This window comes from Malurus melanocephalus, unplaced genomic scaffold (assembly GCF_030028575.1).
Source record: "Malurus melanocephalus ecotype Western Australia unplaced genomic scaffold, MMel_1.1 scaffold_172, whole genome shotgun sequence".
NCBI classification, from domain to species: domain Eukaryota; kingdom Metazoa; phylum Chordata; class Aves; order Passeriformes; family Maluridae; genus Malurus; species Malurus melanocephalus.
The window spans coordinates 886,599-906,333 of record NW_026623404.1 but is presented as its reverse complement, the minus strand read 5'-3'; the positions used below and the strand labels follow the sequence as shown (position 1 = coordinate 906,333).

The following is a 19,735-nucleotide window of genomic DNA, read 5'->3' as shown; positions in this document are numbered from 1 at the left end:
TCAAACAATAAAAGAAGGGAAAAGATAGTTTTGCTCTTAAAAGTTCTGATACACARAAAAGCAAAAGGGGCCACTGATTTATGTGCTTGGCATCTCCTTTATATTTTGATGTATTTATGTGTCTATATATATATTAACTATCTGGTTTTCACCTGTGTACCTTACAATAATTCATGCAACATGAATTAAGTATGTATATCCTGTCTGATACGTTGTTTGTGAGGCAAGAGCCATTACACYGTGTCATTTAGAGGTTATAACACATTCAGGAAGTTCAAATCACTCATCTTTACAAAAGGAATACAAAATTAAATTCTGATTTGAGCATGCCATTTTAAACCACCTTGGTTCTCATTAGGGTTCTGATAATCTAATGTTAGATTCATTACCATCCAAAATTATGGCAATCTGCTTTCTATTGTTTTGGTTCAATGTCCATAATTGTTCCACGTGATGTCAGTAATTACTGAGGCTGCTTTAGGAAGATGCGCAAAGACACGGCAAGAAARGATGATCCAGCCAAGTTTAGATTTGTTGTGTGGTTGTACATGTGCGTCAGAAACTATATTTTAGTGGTGTTTCTGTTTACACTTGGTATTACATAGGTTCCAGAAGAGGAGGAATTGTGTTGCAAGAATGGAAAACMAATTAAATATAGTCCTGAATCATTCAAGATTGAAAGGACTCCTAGCCATATGAGGATGAAGCTTCTGTTGTGTTTAACAATTTTTTACTTGGATTTCTTTTAAAGCCARTATCTGCTCTTTCCTTTTTAGAACCTACTCTTCTTCCATGCAAAACAGAATAAAACAAGTACTCATACCTGGTGAAAATGAAGGTTACTGACCTCAAGTTACATTGCAGATTATAGAATTTGAAACACAAAATATTTACTCTCWATATATTTTCTATAGTAACTGTTCTGTTAATTTCTTCTCCTTTTTGTAAATGAATAAGGCTCTCCTTGCACCCCAAGAGGAAGGATGAAGCAAACTTCTGTTTGCTTTCGCAAGCCTTATTATGAACATTTCAGTAATTAAATGAGATTCTGCAAAAAATATAAACATGAAAGAGACATCCAGAGTAGTTTTCTGTAATAATATCACACTACATCACAATTTGTTCCATCATAAAAAAGTGTTGCAGCTTTGAGGCAGCCTGAATCCACTAAAGGGACACAACACTGTGGGTAATGTTGTGTCTGAGTTGTGTTTGGCAAAGTTAAAAAAATGTGGTATGACAACAAAGACATAGAGATGTGATGGTGGGTGCTGAATGTGAAGTATTTGAAAGATATTTTTCATCCCATAATTTAATTTCTCTCAAAAATGCCAATCTTGGTTGCCAGAAGCAGATGCTTTTGAGAATTTTAATTATTTCCTCCCTTTGTTTGTTTGTTTGTGGTTTATTCTTTTTTTTTTTCATTCTAGTACACATACCTTTCTTTTAGAAGCTTGTATTCTTTTGGAGACAGATGAGACTTATTTAGAGCAAATCAAAACAGAATCTTTGGCTAGAGATGCRATAGATCTTGTGTGTTTTAGTTTCTGATCCATCCAATTAAAGGACTTTTTATGTTCTATGGTTGAAACTAGGAAGTAGCAGAAACCTGTAAAATATCAGAGTCCCCAAATATATGTATATTTATTGAAGCACTTAACTTTAGTAAAGGCTAAGGAAAATCGAATTGAAACGAATGAAAAAAAGCTGTTCATTTTGGCTTTTGCATGAAGAAATAAGAAAGCATCAAGTTTGAAGCCAGTAAACTGTCAATTTGTGGAAGCAGCTGTAAATCAAATATTATTTTATTATATTGCTACACATTTGGAATAAGTTGGGTTACTGCAGTGGGRATTATTTTAAATTTATACTGCTGAAAATGAGAACATGATGATTCCTAAAATCTCTAGCCAAAATTTATGTCGAAAGCCAGAATTCTCCGGAAGGAGAAGAAAAAAGAGAAAAAAAGTCAATGTTAAAATCAAATGTCAGAAGATTAGAGTAATCGACTTGRACTCTTATTTAGTTCTTAGTCTTACTTTGTCAGGTTTAAGTRCTTTCATTTATTTTGAATGATGTGTACGAAGGGAAGTAAGAACCAAAGCAAGCTAGAGACAAATATGATGTCTGTGTTAGAAAAGCAAGTTCCCTTTCCAGATTAGGGATGCTTTTGCTAGATGATACAGAGAGCAGATTGTTGTTGATTACTAGAAAGTATGATRAGAGAGAAAGAAGACGCTTGGAAATTGGCTTCAGATCACCAGGAAAATTCAATAACCAAAGAGATTAAACCAAATCCTCTGGAGTCATTTGGAAGCCCCTAATACTACAGGCCAGAGTAAAAACCTTTTACCCCTACTGTCAAACAAAAACTAATGACAGTCATCCTATCAAACAGTTTTCCATCTGCTTTTATAAGAAAGGGAAAGGAATTAATGGCTAAGTCAAAAACAGATTGCAGAACATCAGAAATTAGCTACATTGAAACAAAGCTGAGAACTCGCAGCAAAGCTGCTTAAATAGAAGTGAAGYTCTGCTTTTGCTGACTCTGAGCTCCCAGTGTGACTTTGTCATTTCCGTTCTGTGTGGGGTATTTAGCTTTCTAGCTCCATCAATTTGGAATCTGGATCTCTTCCTCCTAACTTCCAGCAGCAGCTTCTTAACCTTCCTCACGACACTTCTTGGAAAAAACCCCACAACACAATAGCAAAACCCAACAAACCCCCAAAACCACTTCCAAAAACTCCTTTAAAACCAAACCTTGTCGCCTGAGCACAAAGTACATCAGCAGCCCTGGTGATTTATTCTGGGCTGTCTGGTGTAGATCAAGAGCAGGCAGAGGGCAGGAGAATAGAAGGACCATGGATTAGGCTAACACAGCAAATCTGGTGCTGTAATTGTAGTGTTATCACAGTGCCAGTACAAAAGTACATTATTAACCTCTTTTTAGAAAGAACGCGTTCTATTCCAAGGCTGGTGTGTGAATGAGCATAGGTGTCAGGAATCCAGCCTGGCTAATCAGTAAATGTGTAAAGCTGATCCTGTTTGCCAATTATGGGCTGTTCATGGAATTGGTTGTTTAATGAGTGGGATAGCACAGCAGCATCAGCGTGACAAAACACAGCATAGAGCATTTGCTTGTTCTAACCAAGAAAAGTATGGTCTGATATTACCTGGTTAGGTGCACAGAAATCAAAATGAAGACAAAGAGGGGGAAATCACTTGGGCATTATATAGCTAAAGCAAAGGAATCAGTCTCTGTTAGCATAATGCCAGCCAGGTTTGATAAAGAATGTTCAGTGGAAATGTATGCCCAGAATTCATCTGAAATGGACTTTTAGAAATCTGCTGTGTTGCATCAGGACAAAAGTGTTTTTATTCTTCTTGGGCCAAATACCAAAAAGTGGGATGTAATTGTAATATTTATAAACTGAACCTAACTCCACACTGATAGTACTGATATATCTGAAAATACATATTTTAAAATCTGTATATGTTAAGAGATATGCCTTCAAGTTATGCAACCTAACACATTTTTTGGATTGAAAGTGCTTGCTTCCATAAAAGCATAACTTTTATATTTTTTCACTTTATTTACTCAATGCAAGATTGAAGAGCTTTGAATTTGAGTCCACATGGATACAAATTTTGTTTCATCACTTGGTTTAAGTAATGTATACCTATTAAATACTTTTCTTTCCCTGAATTGTCATTTCCCATCACAAAAAAAAATATTCCCAGGGTATTTTTGAACAGCTACTATCAATGTCTTCTGTAACTATTAAGAATGCACCTCCCAATCTTACCTTAGGGAGGGACTATTTTTGAGGGTGATTGAAGAGCTTGTTAAAGTCAGCATGGCTAGAATTGTGTGGCTACAACAGCTTTGAATATGAAACTGTCACCAACTATGAAAAACAGTGCAGTTTAAAATACATTTCTCAGAGATGTTGCCAATTTGAATTCTCACTCCAGAAAAAATAATTTGTAGATTGTTTCACTAATTAATTTCAGTGTTACTGTTATTTCTGGATGACTTGCTGTGTTACAAATGAAAATATTTGGAACAATCTTGCATGTCTAAAATTTTTCATTTCTTTTGTGATCTGATTTTAATACAGAATCAGAAATTTTAAGTTCTGTAGCAAGAATGTCTTGATATAACAGATTAAATGTTAGGGCATGGTGAGATAGCAATGTTGTAATTTCTTCCTGTGTGAATCCAAGACAGTTGGATTTCTCATGTTGATTTAGACACACAAAACTCTGACATCTGATTGACCTTTGAAGAATTTAGGCATCTGGTGATTTGAAGTGAGCAAGACAAGATGTGGAAGCTGATCTCTGGAAAGCTTTTACATAACAAGCTTTGATTTAATTTTTCTCTTGACTTCCACTGCTAGCTTCTTTTGTGAGGTGTGAGCATTCAGATGTTGTAAACCTTTGCAATCAGCAGAGATTGTGTTTTATACATATGGTCATCCATGTTCAAATAGTTTATAATTCCAGAGTATAGGAAACAAGCCGCACTGGGGTTCTCTACATAGTTAAGTTGGCTGTTTATCCCTTTATTTCACCTTGTCAGGATTTTTACTCTAGGGACTTAAAAGCAACTGAAATGCCTTGGAAATCTGTGATCATTTAACATACTTCAGTTGGGTTATTGTGTATGAAATACAAAGGTGTTGTGAAATGACTGAGCAAAAGCAAAAAGGAAAGAAAGAAATCTCATTCTTCCATCTYTTCACAAGTCTCTAATACATCAAAATGAGTTTTGGTAAACAATATCTTGTTTTCTTTCCTGTTGAGCAAAGGGTGTTATTTCCTTTCACAAACATGTGTGGAAAGAGATTGGGGAAAATGGCTAGTTGCACTGTTTAGCCATGACTGACAAATCACAAATGTCATCAGAGWGTTGTTTGTGCCAGACTTTCCATTTATTTCCACAGATGCAACATATACTTGTATGTATTGGTAGATGTGACCTGGAATGTTTTGTGTGCTGCAGTAAAAGGTGAGGGTATTTTGGTCATTTGGGAAAGGAGGAATTTTCCACTAATTTGTGACCCTGTGTCCTGAACATGCTGCTCTCAAGAACAGCCTCCCAATTAATTCCATACAACTCCAAAGTAGGCCTTTTCATTGCGAGAGCTCAGGAGCCCCTCTTCTGGAGAGCTAGGTGTTTTTCATGCAATTGGAAAACTTATTTAAAGAGATGTCATACTGCCTTGTGAGAAAATTTGTGTCTTAACACAAAAGTAGGCAATTATCAGTCTGCTTTTCTTTGTCATTTCTTCTTACCTGGAGCAGGGTAATCATCATCATTTTCTCTCATTTCCTCGACAGATGTAAGAATAGTTTCTTATTTTTAAGAAAGCAACTGATCTGTGAATAATGCCATAGACTTAAATACAAAAGAATGTTGCAGTGTGATTAAGGACTGCTAAATTTTACTGCTTTTGAAAAATTATTATTATTATGATGGAATATTGTGCAAGAATAGATTATTTGGGAGAATTTGCTTATTATAAATTATTTTAATTTTATAAATAAATCATATGATCACACTTGAGAAGTTCTATATTCTGTATTCTCAGTGCATCAACCAGTGTAATTTCGAGGGTTAGATTTTATTTCATAGAATCATGAATAATACAATACTATTTAATATCCCTTAAAGTGCTCTCTATATTCTTAATACTTTATTAAAATATTGCAATACAATGCAATTACAAAAACTAAGCATTCTGGAGGAGACCATGTCTAGCCAAATATTGCCAGTTATATTTGAAAACTAGGGAGAGATTCCTTGGTTTTGCATTTGTGTTAATTTGAATACTATAAAATATAAACTGATAATGCTCAGAATAGAGGTTTTCCAGTGTAAATGTGTAGGAAATATCTACATATTATAATATATTACAGGATTGTAGCAATATCTGGTAWCATTGCTAAGTAATTTGAACTTAACCCACATCTGTGTGTTACTTGGCCCCACACCAGTTCTTACTCCTTGTTGAATCCAGGTAGGTTATGACTTGTGCTAAGGAAGAGACTGTTTCTGAGACTGTGCATGGAAATGAAGCACATGAGTCAATGACAGGCCATGTAAACCCCAATAAATGAAAATGCAGAACTRCAGAACAGCTTCTGAAAACACATGTATTACAGATGCTCAATAAAATGTAGCCTTATGGTGAATCATCACCCACATTTCTGGGTTAAACCTGAAGAAAATAAGGTAGACTTATTTTCCACAAAGAGAATGTTTTCTTTTTTGCTCTTCTCATGGGATCGTTTTCATGGGAGATTTTAGTCAGGGCTCCCCACCTCAGCAGCACAGGGGAGGTAAGGTTGTGGGTCAAGATAAGGATGGGGAAAAATCACTCAGCARTTGCTGTCATGGGCAAARCAGACTTGGGCTAATTAGTTTAATTTACTGCCAATCAAATCAGAGTAGGATAATGATAAGTATAACCAGATCTTAAAATGTTCCCTGCTGCATCTTCCTGGGCTTAACCACTCCTGAATTCTCTGCATCTTCCCCCTCTTCTGACTCTTCCAAAATGAGTAAATATCCAAAGTATGAAATTCTGAAAGGCATCTAGATCTTGTTCTTAAAAATTACTTTTGAAATATAGATTTTAGGCTTAAAAACTTCAATACTCAGGAGTATTGAATTGTAGGAATCAAATGCTGAAAATGGGGAGGTTCATCAAGTGCTCTGCTCTTTGGGGAATTTGCATCTCCAAATTAGCTGCAGGTCAGTATTTGCATAAATTGATTAGAGTTGATCCGGTGGATGTGTGTACAGACAGCTTTTCATTAGCTCACTCAGGCTCTCWGCCTGTCCTGGGTAAGCTGGCCATGATCCAAAAACAAGGTGGCTGTGTTAGCATCATGCTGTGCCTGAGCAAATATTTTCTGCTTCTCAGCAGGGCGCTTCAGCTGAGGCAGAGCACTGCTAGGGCAGTCCTGTGATTTCTGGGGCTGGCTGCCTACCCACAGCGAATCCTGAGAAGTTGTGCAAATTCCCCTGAGGTATTCCAGGGCAGGAATCTGCAAGCTGAGYGGGGGCTTTGTGAAGCAGCCGTTCTCAGTATTTTTATAATAATCGCTTCCATTGTCCTTCTTCACGGTAAAAGCTGAGTGTCCCGTTTGCATCCACACTCATACTTGCCCCATCCTACTATGCCTTTGCCTTTGCTTTTTATTCTTGATGGGTTGTAAAATAAATACTCGGTGGAATCGGTTAAAAATTAAACCCTTAACCTGAGGCTACTAAACCAGGCCAATGCATTCTTCCCAAATTTGTCACTGTAGCCTGTTAGAGACTCCATATGAAGATTGTCTTTTACTGGTACCTCTCAAATATGCTAATTATAGCAAGTTATGGATGAAAGGTCTCCTAATGATGTAATGGATTATGTTGAACACTCTAAAAGAAATTCAACCTTCTTAAGAAAAATACAGAAAATGCAATTTTAAAGGCSTGGTACAGTTCTCACTAAAACCAGCTTGATATATTTACAATTACTTCAGTGAGAGATAGAATGGGTCTTTCTTATTATATCTGACTTACGAATGATTGGACTGGGAAAAGAAGAAATTYCTGCTCCTGGTGTTCTGAAAATTTATACTTCACCAAGAGACCAGAACTGATTAATCCCAATATCAAATTTTAATGATAAAGTCTTTTATCAAAGCTGCAAAAGTACTTGATATATGGGGCAATAAAAATCAAAGCAAAGTAAAAATACCAACAGAGGACTACAATTCTTATCAGTTTCCTTGGTGTGGTGCTGGCAGGAATTTCGAGCAGATTTATATACTTAAGATGAATTAGGGAAAGAGTTGGATCCTCTGAGTCCTAAAGGAGAAAATTTGTGCAAGCTGGCTTGTGCATGGGCTAAGAGATCTTTTAATCGCAGGAATTTTAAGATACCTAGGTTGGTGATGAAATGTCACATTTCCTAATGGTTGCTATATTTATCTGTTCTCACAGATCAAAGGGGAAAGCTGCTTCTGCTGCTCCTTGCCTACTGTTCTCATGAATAAACATATGTGCTAGTTTTAACCATTTCATTGCTTTTTGCTAAAACCAATTTCCACAAAGAAACAAATGAACCTTAATCTGAGAAAGAAAAATACTGAGCAAGAAATATCCCATGAGTAAGAGTGCTTTCTGCTAGTAGGTCATCTCAGGCAGCTGGGACAGATCTCRTTCCAAGGAGAAGCCCTTGTTAGGAGGTGAACACTACTAGCTGGGAGGATTAGGTGTGAGACTCCCTCACGAATCTTGGGGTGAAGGCAGTAGGAACTAATTCAAAAAGTAACAACACTGTGGAAAATGAGAACCTCTCCACTGCCTTCACTGTACTGACACATTCCTCCATAACCTTGCTTGGTTGATACTGATAGAAATAAATAAAAATACCTGTCTTTAACAAACTGACACATAAAATCTGTCATTTGTAAAGGTTTTACTGCCATGAGATAATTAGAGATTTGATTATGTAAATACATGTATCATTTATTTTTAACCAGATGTTTTACAAACATTAATTGGAAATGTAATCTCTTTCATTTGTTTTTCATAAACAGAGATAATATTAAATATGGGAAATTTCCCTTATACTTTGATTGATCTGTTGTAATTAAACTGTAGTGGATTGTAAGTACAAAAATGCACTTTGCTTTGATTATAATGCAAAATATTGCTAGCATGTGGCTTGGAGGATGTTTATTGATAACACCACTTCCACAGGTCACAGGTCTTGAGCTTACTGTCCGGAGTGGCTGTGGATCCCCCATCCCTGSAATTCTTCAAGCCAGCCAGGCTGGATGGGGCCCGGAATAAGATGTTTAGAGGAAGGTGTCCCTGCCTTTGGTGGGGAGGTTGGCACTTGATGACCTTTATGGTCCCTTCCAGCCTAAGCTGGATTTTCTATGATCCTAAACAAATGAGTACATCTCTAAAAATTRTTTCCACTGCTCTGCTTCTGACCAAAGCAAACAGACTCTTTTTAGCACTGATGTTGCACATTTGTAACTCTGTGTTGCTGGAGTAAGATGGACAGCTGAATATCTGCACAGGGCATCCTGCCTTTTAATAAAGTAACAGAGAGATGTATTGTTGGTACCTAAAAGTGTGCTGATCAAAGTGTGTGCAACCTGAAAGCAATCTTAGGGCATGAAATATATTTTGCAGTGAAAGGAAAGCCGCAAAATCTTAGAATACCTTGAGTTGAAACGGATCCGTAAGGATCATCTAACCCCACTCGGTGCTTCTCACAGGACTAGCTAAAACAAAACCACATGGCCAGGACCATTGTCCAGATGCTCCTTGATTGACAGGTGTTTTAGGTAAAATGTTTTCTGGATGCTGCCAGGGTAGGGCAGGAGCCAGGGCCCCTGAGTGCTGGGAGCTGAGGGTGGAGGGGCAGCGCCTGGCAGCCAGGACATGTCCCAGGCACTCAGACTGGGAATGTTGGGGGCAGCCCAGGACCAGCACTGGCACCTCCCTGGGGATTTGGAAATTCTCTTGTAGACACTGGCGAGTTTCTTCTTGTTTTAGCAATTGTCTGCTGTTGCCCGTGCCATGTTCTGCCTGTCTGCCATGTTGGGTTCACCCACTCTCTGCTTGGGAGCATCTGTGAGGGAAGCTGACCCAGGAGCACATATGGCTCTTTTCTGCCTTGTGAACATGGATGTTCCTTTGAAGGAATCCTTTTCCCATTGTTTTTATTCCACAGGGCTGGATTTGTCTTGGACTTACCTAAGTGCAGTCACGAATACCTTCTTAAAAGCAATTTCTGTGTCTTGAAGCAAGAAAAGATGAACTGTAAATCATCATGACTTTTTTCAGAGGGAATCCACTTTTGCTTCCTGTTTAKCTAGGTGGTTTGGCAGAATAATGTGTTAAGGATAGAGTCACCTCCTTTACCTCTCTCCCTTTCCCCCTTTCCCATTTCCTTATAGCTGCTCCATGCTTTTCGTGGGTCATGCACACCTGTACTGCTTGTGGAGCAGATCCTATCTAACCCTAATTTACTTGCTTTCAATTTTCCACAATTACTCTTTTGATACCAAAAATTATTTTAGAGGTCCAAGTTTACAAATGAAAGATATTAATGTATCTYTCATTATCACTTTCTTTCTCTTTTACCTTATAGAACATGAATGTATCCCACCAAAATATTGGATTTCCTAAAGGTACAATATTTTTGCTGCCAATCTRGATTTGTGAGGTATCTACGACACACAGAAAATGTTAAATTTGGTCACTTTGTTCTGAAGACTGTTGCACATTATGAAACACTCCAGGGTTTGCTATAAATAACATGAAATTTTTAACAGTTGCTTTGCTGCTGTGAGGAATAATATTCTTTTSACAATGCATTGAGCTGGAAATACAAACTTGCAAGCAAGTGCTGAGAGTTGTAATTTCACAAAAACCCAAGCACATCCTGAGCTGTGCTGAGCAAATCTTGGCTAGTTTATTCAATTGCATCAGGCATCGATTGAAAAGTTATTTTTCATTTCTGTGGAGATGATGTGTATTTCTCTTAGGTTTTTTTTTTTTTTTCAATAAAACATAGGTATAATGAAAGCTGGTGTTTTGTTATTTTTGTTTACAAATAAAAAATAAAAATACAGATAAAATCACGGTTTCATCAGAATATGATTCTTTCTTGTTTTCATAAATCTTTACCCACAGCTGGCTTGCTGGTTGTGGCTCTGATTTATCCCATTCTACAAGCAGAGCAGGAATATTGGAGAGGTTGTAATGGCTGTTCCTTTTTCTCTCTTAAAGGTCAGAGTTATGCTCTGCCTGTCTGGTGGTCAGCCAGCCACAGAGCAGCGTTACCTTACAGGCATTCCAAGTTTTCATTTAACTGAATTAAGGTTTGGAGCATTTAAAATAGAAATCTCTTAGACCAATCGAGAACTCATATTTCCGTAAATGTTTTTATATATTGGTATTTACCAATATATAAAGTAGTACATTGACTACTGTGAATTAAGTTTATTCTGACAGAGGCAGCCTTGACTGACCAGTACAGGTGTGTATGTCCAAGCCTTGTGCTCCCTGCACAAYAGAGAAATGTGGGTATTTCTACACATGGGACACGACTCGTTTGACCATGGCTTAGATGTCTCATGTAGATCACAAGGCTTTTATTCCAGAAGCAGCTGTTTCTGTTGTTGCCTGTAGGAAGTGTTGTAAGCTGACTGAAGCAATGAATTCTGCACTATCTGCACTGTCCCTACATTAATTATCCCTGAAATAACTTGTGTAGTTTTTGTTCGAATGCAATATTATACTTTACTGCTTCTTTCCTTCCTGTTTCCACCCAGATTTTTGTTAAGTCACTGGTTCATTCCTCTGCTTTCCAGACTGATCACCTTTGACAGATCTCACAAATCTCCACTAATCCATAATCCAACTCCTCACCACTCGATATTTCCATTCTCATTGTCCCTATGAATAGAAGAGTATTCCACATTAAACTAACTTTTTCCAGTTTGAKCCTTTTCCTTTTTGTTCATTTCATAAGAGTGAGGTTGGAAGGAACCTCTGGAGGTCATCTGTTTCAAGCAAGCAAGTTCCYCTAGAGTCAGTTTCCCAGGACCATGTCCACGTGATTTTTAAGGATCTCCAAGGAYGGAAACTCCTCAGCCTCTCTAGGCAGCCTTTACCAGTGCTTGGTCACCCTATATAAAAAAGTTCTCTGATGTTCAGAGGGAGCCTCCTTTGTGTAGTTTGTATCTATTGCCTCTGGTCCTGTCTCTGGGCACCATTGGAAGGAGTCTGTCATCCCTCATCCCTTCAGGTACTTGTGTACATGGGTACGGTCATCCTGAGCCTTCTCATCTTCAGGTCAAACAGTCCCAGCTCACTCAGCCCTTTTTCACAGGAGAGCTCTCCCAGGCTCCTGTCATCTTTGTTTACCTTTATTGGACACTGTGCAGCATGTCCATGTGTCTCCTGGACACAGATACCCTCTGTGGATTCCAGAACTGGACATGGTACTTCAGGTGTGACCTCACCAGTTCTGAGCAGAGGGGAACAATCACTTCCTTCCACCTGCTGCAGCCCTCCTTCTCACAGAGCCCAGAGTCATGTTAGCCTTTGATGCAAGTGGTCATTGCTGAATCGTGTTCAATTTGGTTCCTGTAGGATAGCCAGGGCCTTTTCTGCAGAGCTTTTGCCACTGTGTTTGTAGAAGAGTTTGGTGTCTTTGATTGACACTGAATGTTTTTGAAGAGTTTCATATGCCCACCCTTAGAGTTTTCTTCTTTGGGGTAAACCATCAAATATTTTCGATTTTCTTTGTTAGTCATATTTTTTTAGACCTTTCATCACATTCATTACTTATCACCAGACTCTCCAATCGATCCACCTCTTTGTTATATTAAAAAGGGACATATTTGCCCATCTGGGGGCTGAAAATTAGTGGTCAGAGCATAAGGATTGCTTCCTGTGTTTTGTAAGCTCTATTTTTGCAAGCTSTACATAATCCTGTAGTTTCTTTCTTAATGACAGCATGACATGTTGGCTTACATTCATTTGTTCCACTTTGTGCACTCAGGGCCATCTTCTTCMCCTGCCTGTATTTTTTGCATTTGCTTATTTCTGCCTAAACATATTTATTACCCTTGTTTTGAATTCTGGCTTTAGCCCATTTTTCCAATTTGAAAGTTTGTTTTTTTTTTTTAATTTGGGTGCTGTCCATCATACTTTCAGCCCTCATAGACGTATCTTGAAAACATAACAAGCAGAGTCATTACATTTTTTTCTGAAAGTTGCCTTGTATTCACAAAATTCCCTAAGCCCCCAACTGCTCAAATATGATGAAATACTTTGCTGTAAATGTAGACACTGCCATGTATCCTATAGGACATTCAGAGAAGTCCAGTTATTTTCCAGTATAGGCTAGCAGCCTAAATTGGACATCCTTTCTGAAAGTCACCCCATATTCTTTGTGCCTTGAAGTGATGATGGTGATGATGTCCAGGTTGGTTTGTCTTAAACTGATTTTCCCCCAGTCTTTCCATCCTCTAAATAACTATGAGCGTCTTAAGGAAGCAGCTTTGTTTACTCCTGCTGAATTTGTTCATTGTATGAAGTCAAGCGTGCATGTGTAACTGGKTATGAAAGTGTGGCCTAGCATGGTRAGTTTCTAACCTACTCCCAATAAAGAAAACTAAGAAAAGACTATAATCACAGTTTGGGAGGGATCACTGATCAAAATCAAAGGAACAGCTCCATTAAAATTTGTGGATTGCAGAGTCTACAGGAAAAATCTGGTTGGTCTAATGAGAAAAAAAAAATAACCCCCGCAGGTATTTTTCAATGATACTGTCTTGTATTTCCCTTAATCTTTTTGAGGAGATGTGTACACCTTCTCTACATCACTATTCCAAAACACACACCTTTYTRTGGAATAATATCCTGCCTCAGTGCRACCAGTGAAGCTTTTCCCTGTGCCTTTCCTTAAAGGTTAGGCAGTGGATTTGGCATTTGTTTCATAAGCTTTTTGATCCTAGGGTGGCTTGTATGCAGATTGTGCTGAGTCTGTGCAGAGGGTTGGATATGGTGCACCTAATGAGGTAGCTGTGGTGCACTGCTCAGTAGGAGACTCTCTGTGYTCTCAAACAGCAGCTTTAAAATCTGTCAGTATTTCCAAGGCGGTTCTTTGGGGAGAGAGGTTGAAAGAGTTCCTTAGAATCAGGAACTGTTTTCTCCCTTTCTTTGCAGTGGGGTTGCAGTAGAAGTAAAATTCAGTGCTGGGTTTTTTATTTTTCATCCCAGAGCTACTTAGGCTACACTGTCATTTCACAGCAACATAATACTGTAAAATATGATGTGTAATTGCTCATTTTAAAATGTTCTCTTATACCACTGTAAATCAGGATAATGTCCTCTGAAAATGGTGGAATTACTCTCATTTTATTCAGGGAGAATACAATTAAAGAGACAGGAAGACAATGAAATTTACTAGTAATGAAATTCAACTGATGGCAGAAATGTTACAATCTTTCTCTGCTTGCAAGAAAGATGGATGATGCCATCTTGATTGCCTGTAGGCGTATGGTCCAGGTATAAAGCTGTGCAGCTCTGGGGAGGTGCCTGGAAGTGTCCCTTATTACGGCAAGCTTCGGGCAAACCTGATATCTTATACCATCAGCTATACTTTAAGATATAAAAAAGAATGTAAGAGGAAAAGAAAAATAAAAAAAAAAAAAAAAAAAAAAAAAAAAAAAAAAAAAAAAGAGGTGGAGGTCATGCTGGATCAGAGTTGCAGGCAGAAGCCTGCTGGAAAGAGTCTGAATAATCTCTGAAACTTCAAAGCCCTTCTTCCTTGAAAGGAAAGGGCTTTGCAAAAACTGAGATGAATAATGCAGTCTTAGCTCTACTCTACTGTTGTTCTGTGCAAGACCTGAGTGTTCCTCCCCGGGAAAGCTGGGGCAGCTTTGTGTCTGCTGTCCTGTTCCCTGATTTGGCAACTTGAAGAGACTTCTGGGCCATTTTCTAAAACATCCATGAGTCATAAGAGAGAGCAGGACAACAGAATCCCTAATGTAACATGAAAGAAGCAGTGGGAAACATCATCAGCAGAACAAGTAATAATAATATTCAGAGAATAAAGCTGAAATAGCATTGAACCTTTGACAGTTTTAGGAAGTTAATCAGGGAGAATATCTTTTCAAAAATTTCTAAAAATGCTCTAGAAATGATCAACCTTGTTGAAGCAAGGGGTCAGCTTACTTGGTTATTATTAGTTAGGCACTTTACAGGATTGCCTATCTTTTATTGCTTTTCACACATAAGTCTCAAAGYGTGTTACAGGGTGGTCAATAGCATTGCTCCTGCTGTGCTGAAAGGCCAGATAAGAAGTCAGGGTTGATAATTTGCCTGGGGCTMTGCAGAAGCAGAGCAGAGGACTCCAGAGTGCCTGTTTGGTACATTATTTACTTGGTCAGTGCTTCCTGAGAAAAGTCCACCCGGAGAAGGTTGTCACAATATATCAACACAGAGATCACATCAAAGAGTTTAACACCTCAAATTGACAGAGGTGGAGTGGAGCACAGGGGGATGCATTAATTTTCTTCTAATCTCACAGCAGGTTAACAGGAGAAACACCAAGCCAGATGCCATGCCTGGCTGACAAGCAGCTCACCCCCAGGCTGGGCTAGCTCTGTGGTCACACTCTCTTTTCTTGAGCTGCAAACACCCTGTTTTCACCTGGAAATGGAAAAGACAAGTGATAATATGAGATACTTTTATTTTACACAAGAGTGAAATTCTMCAAACTCTCCGGCAAAGGGGAACAAAATAGGAAGAGAATTTAGAAATGCTGTAGCATGTGTTTTGTATTTGGCAACTTGTACTTCAGAGTTAAGATAATTTTGCATGTGTGCTTTTGAAAGCATGAGGCTGCATGRATGAAGAAAGCACCCTATACATTCATGAAGAAAGCACCCTATTTCCCAGGGAGACATGTTCCAGAAGTGGAAAAAGAACACTTAGCCATGGAGCATTAAATCAGCTCACGTAGCTGACTAGTTTCTCACAGAGACAAACGTCCCAGAATGAAGCTGATGAAGCAAGGCTTAGGAATGTAAATATTAGTAGGTGTGCAGGAACATACATTAGAAAATTTGACAGTTTTAATTACTTGCATTACTTTCTGAGTTCCCTGGCTGTCATCAGAAGCTGCATCTGTTAGGTCACTAGCGGAGAAGGCAGAGGGCAATGGGGACAGGACAAGCTCAATTCCCATGTTGCCRTAGAGTCTGCAATGACAGCATATTACCTGATGTAAAAAAATAAAAAAAAAAAAATTTAATAGAAAGAGGAGCTTCATAAAACCTCCCTCAAACACAGAAGTACCATGCAGAATTAGCTGTAACCTCAGTGGTAGCTTTCAGGCTGCTGGACGCTTAAATCACATCACATAATCAATAAATCACATTATTACAGACACCTCTGGATTCCTTGATGGAGGTTTTCCTATTTTGCATGGTAGGATTATGGGTGGAAGGAGGATTAAATGATAGGTGAACCATGTGACAGTGAGTGAATGCCTACATGATGAAAGAAATGGTGACTGGATGAGATCTTTTTATTTCAAGAGATTGTGTGGTATAGAAAGGCACAGATATAGGGCATTATGGCACCTAATACTGTGTTTAGATGCRCAAGGTTGGTGTGTTGTGTCGGTATTGACTGTGAGATCTTTGGGGTAAGGACTGTGGGTGTTTCAGATCACCTGGCACAGCATTGCCCCGGTCTTTGGGCAGTCCTGGAATGGAAACATTAATGAGGTTGTCTTTCATGACAGACGCTATGGCATGCTGTATTTACCATGAGATACAGTTTGTCTAATTTAATTTAGTTTTCAATGTCCATTTCAGTCTGGTAATTTTGTGCTCGACTGTCATCATGGAGCAGGAGGTGACAATCCATCTCCTCACTGATATCAGCCCTTGGACAGCACTCAAAACATCTAGCCATTTAACAGGCAAATGCAAAAGCTATAAACCAGTGTGATGAGCCACCTGCTGCTCCTTCCCTACTGTTCCKTCTACTGTTCCACAAATACGAATGGGATGAATCCCTTATCACCAAGAAATCTGCAGATTCTAACTGAATGTCAGCCTTCAACTCTGCTTCATGCATGAGAAAGAAAATAGGAAATAGGAGCTCTAGTACTATATTTCCATGCCATTTGTTACTTTATAGAGCTGTTTCTCACATCTGTTTTTATTTGATTCCTCTATAAAATGGCCACAATTGACTTGTAACAGGTAATTTGCTGAAAAAGAACAGAAGTTACTTCATTTCACTAACCTGCTTTTTAGTTGCAATTTCCCATTACTTTTTGTGCTTTTTGTAATTTATAGCTAATTAACGTAGAAAGAACAACGCTGGAATTTGCTTCTAAGGTCAGGTACATTCCAGGAGCATTATTTAGACAGCACTCTGAAAATACATATTACCGCTTTCTTATTTAATTTGGTACAAATAGAATCCTACATCTGATTTGGGAATACTTTGTGTCAGTATAGGCTATTTTCTGACTCACAGTTTGGTGACTAGACACTGTGAGTCTCATTAATTGAATAGGTAAGTGCAAGAGGCTTCTGAATAAAAGGCTACAATTTATGTTTATCATTTCAGCTGAACAGGAAGGACAGAGAAAGTAGAATGAGGATCCACATCTACTAGCTGATTTTCCCCCTTTTGTAAACTCTTTCATTTTATTTTGCAGGTGATGGAAATCAAAGGTCAAATGATTCATGTGCCGGAATCGAACTCAATATTGTTTCTGGGTTCCCCCTGTGTGGACAAGCTGGATGAGCTAATGGGCCGAGGCCTCCATCTCTCGGACATTCCTATCCATGATGCTACTCGTGATGTCATATTGGTTGGGGAGCAAGCAAAGGCACAGGATGGCTTGAAGAAACGGATGGATAAGCTGAAAGCGACGCTAGAATGTACACACAAAGCCCTGGAAGAGGAGAAAAAGAAGACAGTAGATCTCCTTATTTCTATTTTCCCTGAAGAGGTGGCCCAGCAGTTGTGGCAGGGGCAGCAGGTTCAGGCCAGGAAGTTTGACGATGTCACCATGCTCTTCTCGGACATTGTTGGTTTCACTGCCATCTGCGCGCAGTGCACGCCCATGCAGGTCATCAGCATGCTCAAYGAGCTCTACACGCGCTTCGACCACCAGTGCGGCTTCCTTGACATCTACAAGGTAAGAGCTCAGCTTCTAACCCAACAAAAGCTAATTGAAAAAAAGACAGAAAAAAATCCCMGTAGGTTTCATCCCAAATTGCAGACCTTCGCTATAAAAATATGAAGGTAATTTTTTTGTTTTACAGGAAAAAAAAGCCCTATTCTGAAATATGCCCATTAAAAATCTAATGCTTTAAAATGAAATTGTCATCATGGTGCTCCCGTGGGAATATAGGCTTCATGTTCCCATTTTCCTATAGAAATGTACATCTCCTGTATTATAGCCTGTTTTCCTTTAAATGACACATCGGCCACAGCATCCTAAGGATGATGAAGTGCACAGTGATGAATCCTAAGCCAGCCTGCAGAGAGGCACTCAGTTTCAACTTGAATGGTTTAGGGTTRTGGTGCTTGTCTTTCCCTTGAAAGAACTGAAATTTTACATAAAGAGCAGAGCATTTGCTAAAAAGGTTATTCTAAGAAACTTCCACTGAAAAATAGGAAGACGACAGTAGATATCTGTGCATAGTACATGTAATGAATGGGACATGGCACTCAAGTGCCATGCTCCAAAGGAGATGTCACAYGTGTTGGTCCTGTTAGAGAAATCATCTTCACTTCTCTTAAATGGATTCGGTGTTCAGAATGTATTTGAGAGAAAAAAAGGGGAGGTAGAATTTAATAAATGCACTGAAGAAATTATCTGTGTAATTATCCTGTGAAACCTACAGACTATCTGTTTTGGATATGGAATGCCTTTAATTTTGTGATAGGAGAAATAGAGCAAATTTCTTTTTATATGTTAATGCACAAGAAAAAAGAAATGTGGTTGTAAAATTATATATTGACTTTATTATATGTCTGAGGTTTGCAAACTAACAGTTTTCAAACTGTTTCATAWAGTATTTGTAGGTAGACTGTAGAGAAAAGGTCTCCCAAGTGTGCTGTGTGCTGCCCCTTTCATTTTTAGTTTCTAACACACTTTAAAAGGAATTAAAAAATAATTATTACCCACCTAAATAATAATTGTATCTGAAATGTTACAACACGTGCCACAGATAGAACTGAAAATGGTATCGCTAAAGGTTGGTAGGGCAGTTTACCAAAGCAAACAAGCACACTGTAAAGAAGTTTTGGGCTCCTGGGTTAAGGGTTTTTATTGCTGATGCTCAGAAGCCAAAGGTCATGTTGGGACATGAATGCAATGGGAGGTACCAGCCCTCATTTAAAAATTGTTACGGTGATACAGTCAAAAAGGATGGTGGGCGTGGTTTCAGTTCATGTTTGTCTGATGTTGCTGCACTGGGTTGTGACCCAGCTCTGAGGACAGGACGTGAGGAACTTGTGACCCAGAGTCAGGAGTGATACCTASTGACCCTGCTTCCCATGCTGTGCTCACATGGGTGGACTCACTGTGCTCCCAGGTGATTAATTTCAGCTGTTTTGAAGCATTCAGAACATTCTTTCTTGAAAATTATGGTTGCMTGGGAATAGGATATAAAGTATGCAAAACTCTGTGGTCTGACTGTAAAGAAGGTTGGTTGAGTCCTGTGAGAAGACTGAGAAAGAATATTTATGCATAGGTCATGAATATTACATCATTTAGACCATGGCTTTCTGCCTTTCACCTAGCTTTGTGCTACTGTGGCTGGAAAGATGTTGCTCTATGAAAAGACTGTCCTGACTGCTGAAATAAGGTCATAGCTGTTGAGATAGGCAAGATGAGATTTAGGCATTCATAAAAAGGAATAAGCATTTCCCTGTCAAGACTCCCATGGAATTCTGTGAGCAAAGGTATGAATAAAAGCTGTTTTTCTACGGAAGAACAGCTCTAACRCCCTTTCTCCACTTTTGCTGCCATAATATGAGCAGTTCCTTCTCAGATCCTTTCATCCTGGATTCTCCTTCTCTCCCTACTCCCCCCCATCCCTGGACCCTTCCTATGTGTCCCCTATTTCCCACCATCTCCCACTCATGAGTAAGGCA

At 38.7% G+C, this 19,735-nt stretch overlaps 1 protein-coding gene across 1 annotated transcript in view; it reads left to right on the top strand.

The window, feature by feature from the left end:
- GUCY1A2 (guanylate cyclase 1 soluble subunit alpha 2) overlaps window positions 1-19,735 on the top strand; it is a 149,986-nt gene that overhangs the window by 60,749 nt on the left and 69,502 nt on the right. Inside the window, exon 6 of the mRNA XM_057372510.1 lies at window positions 17,283-17,768. Within this exon, the coding sequence (XP_057228493.1) occupies window positions 17,283-17,768 (486 nt within the window). The remainder of the gene's footprint in view (window positions 1-17,282; window positions 17,769-19,735) is intronic.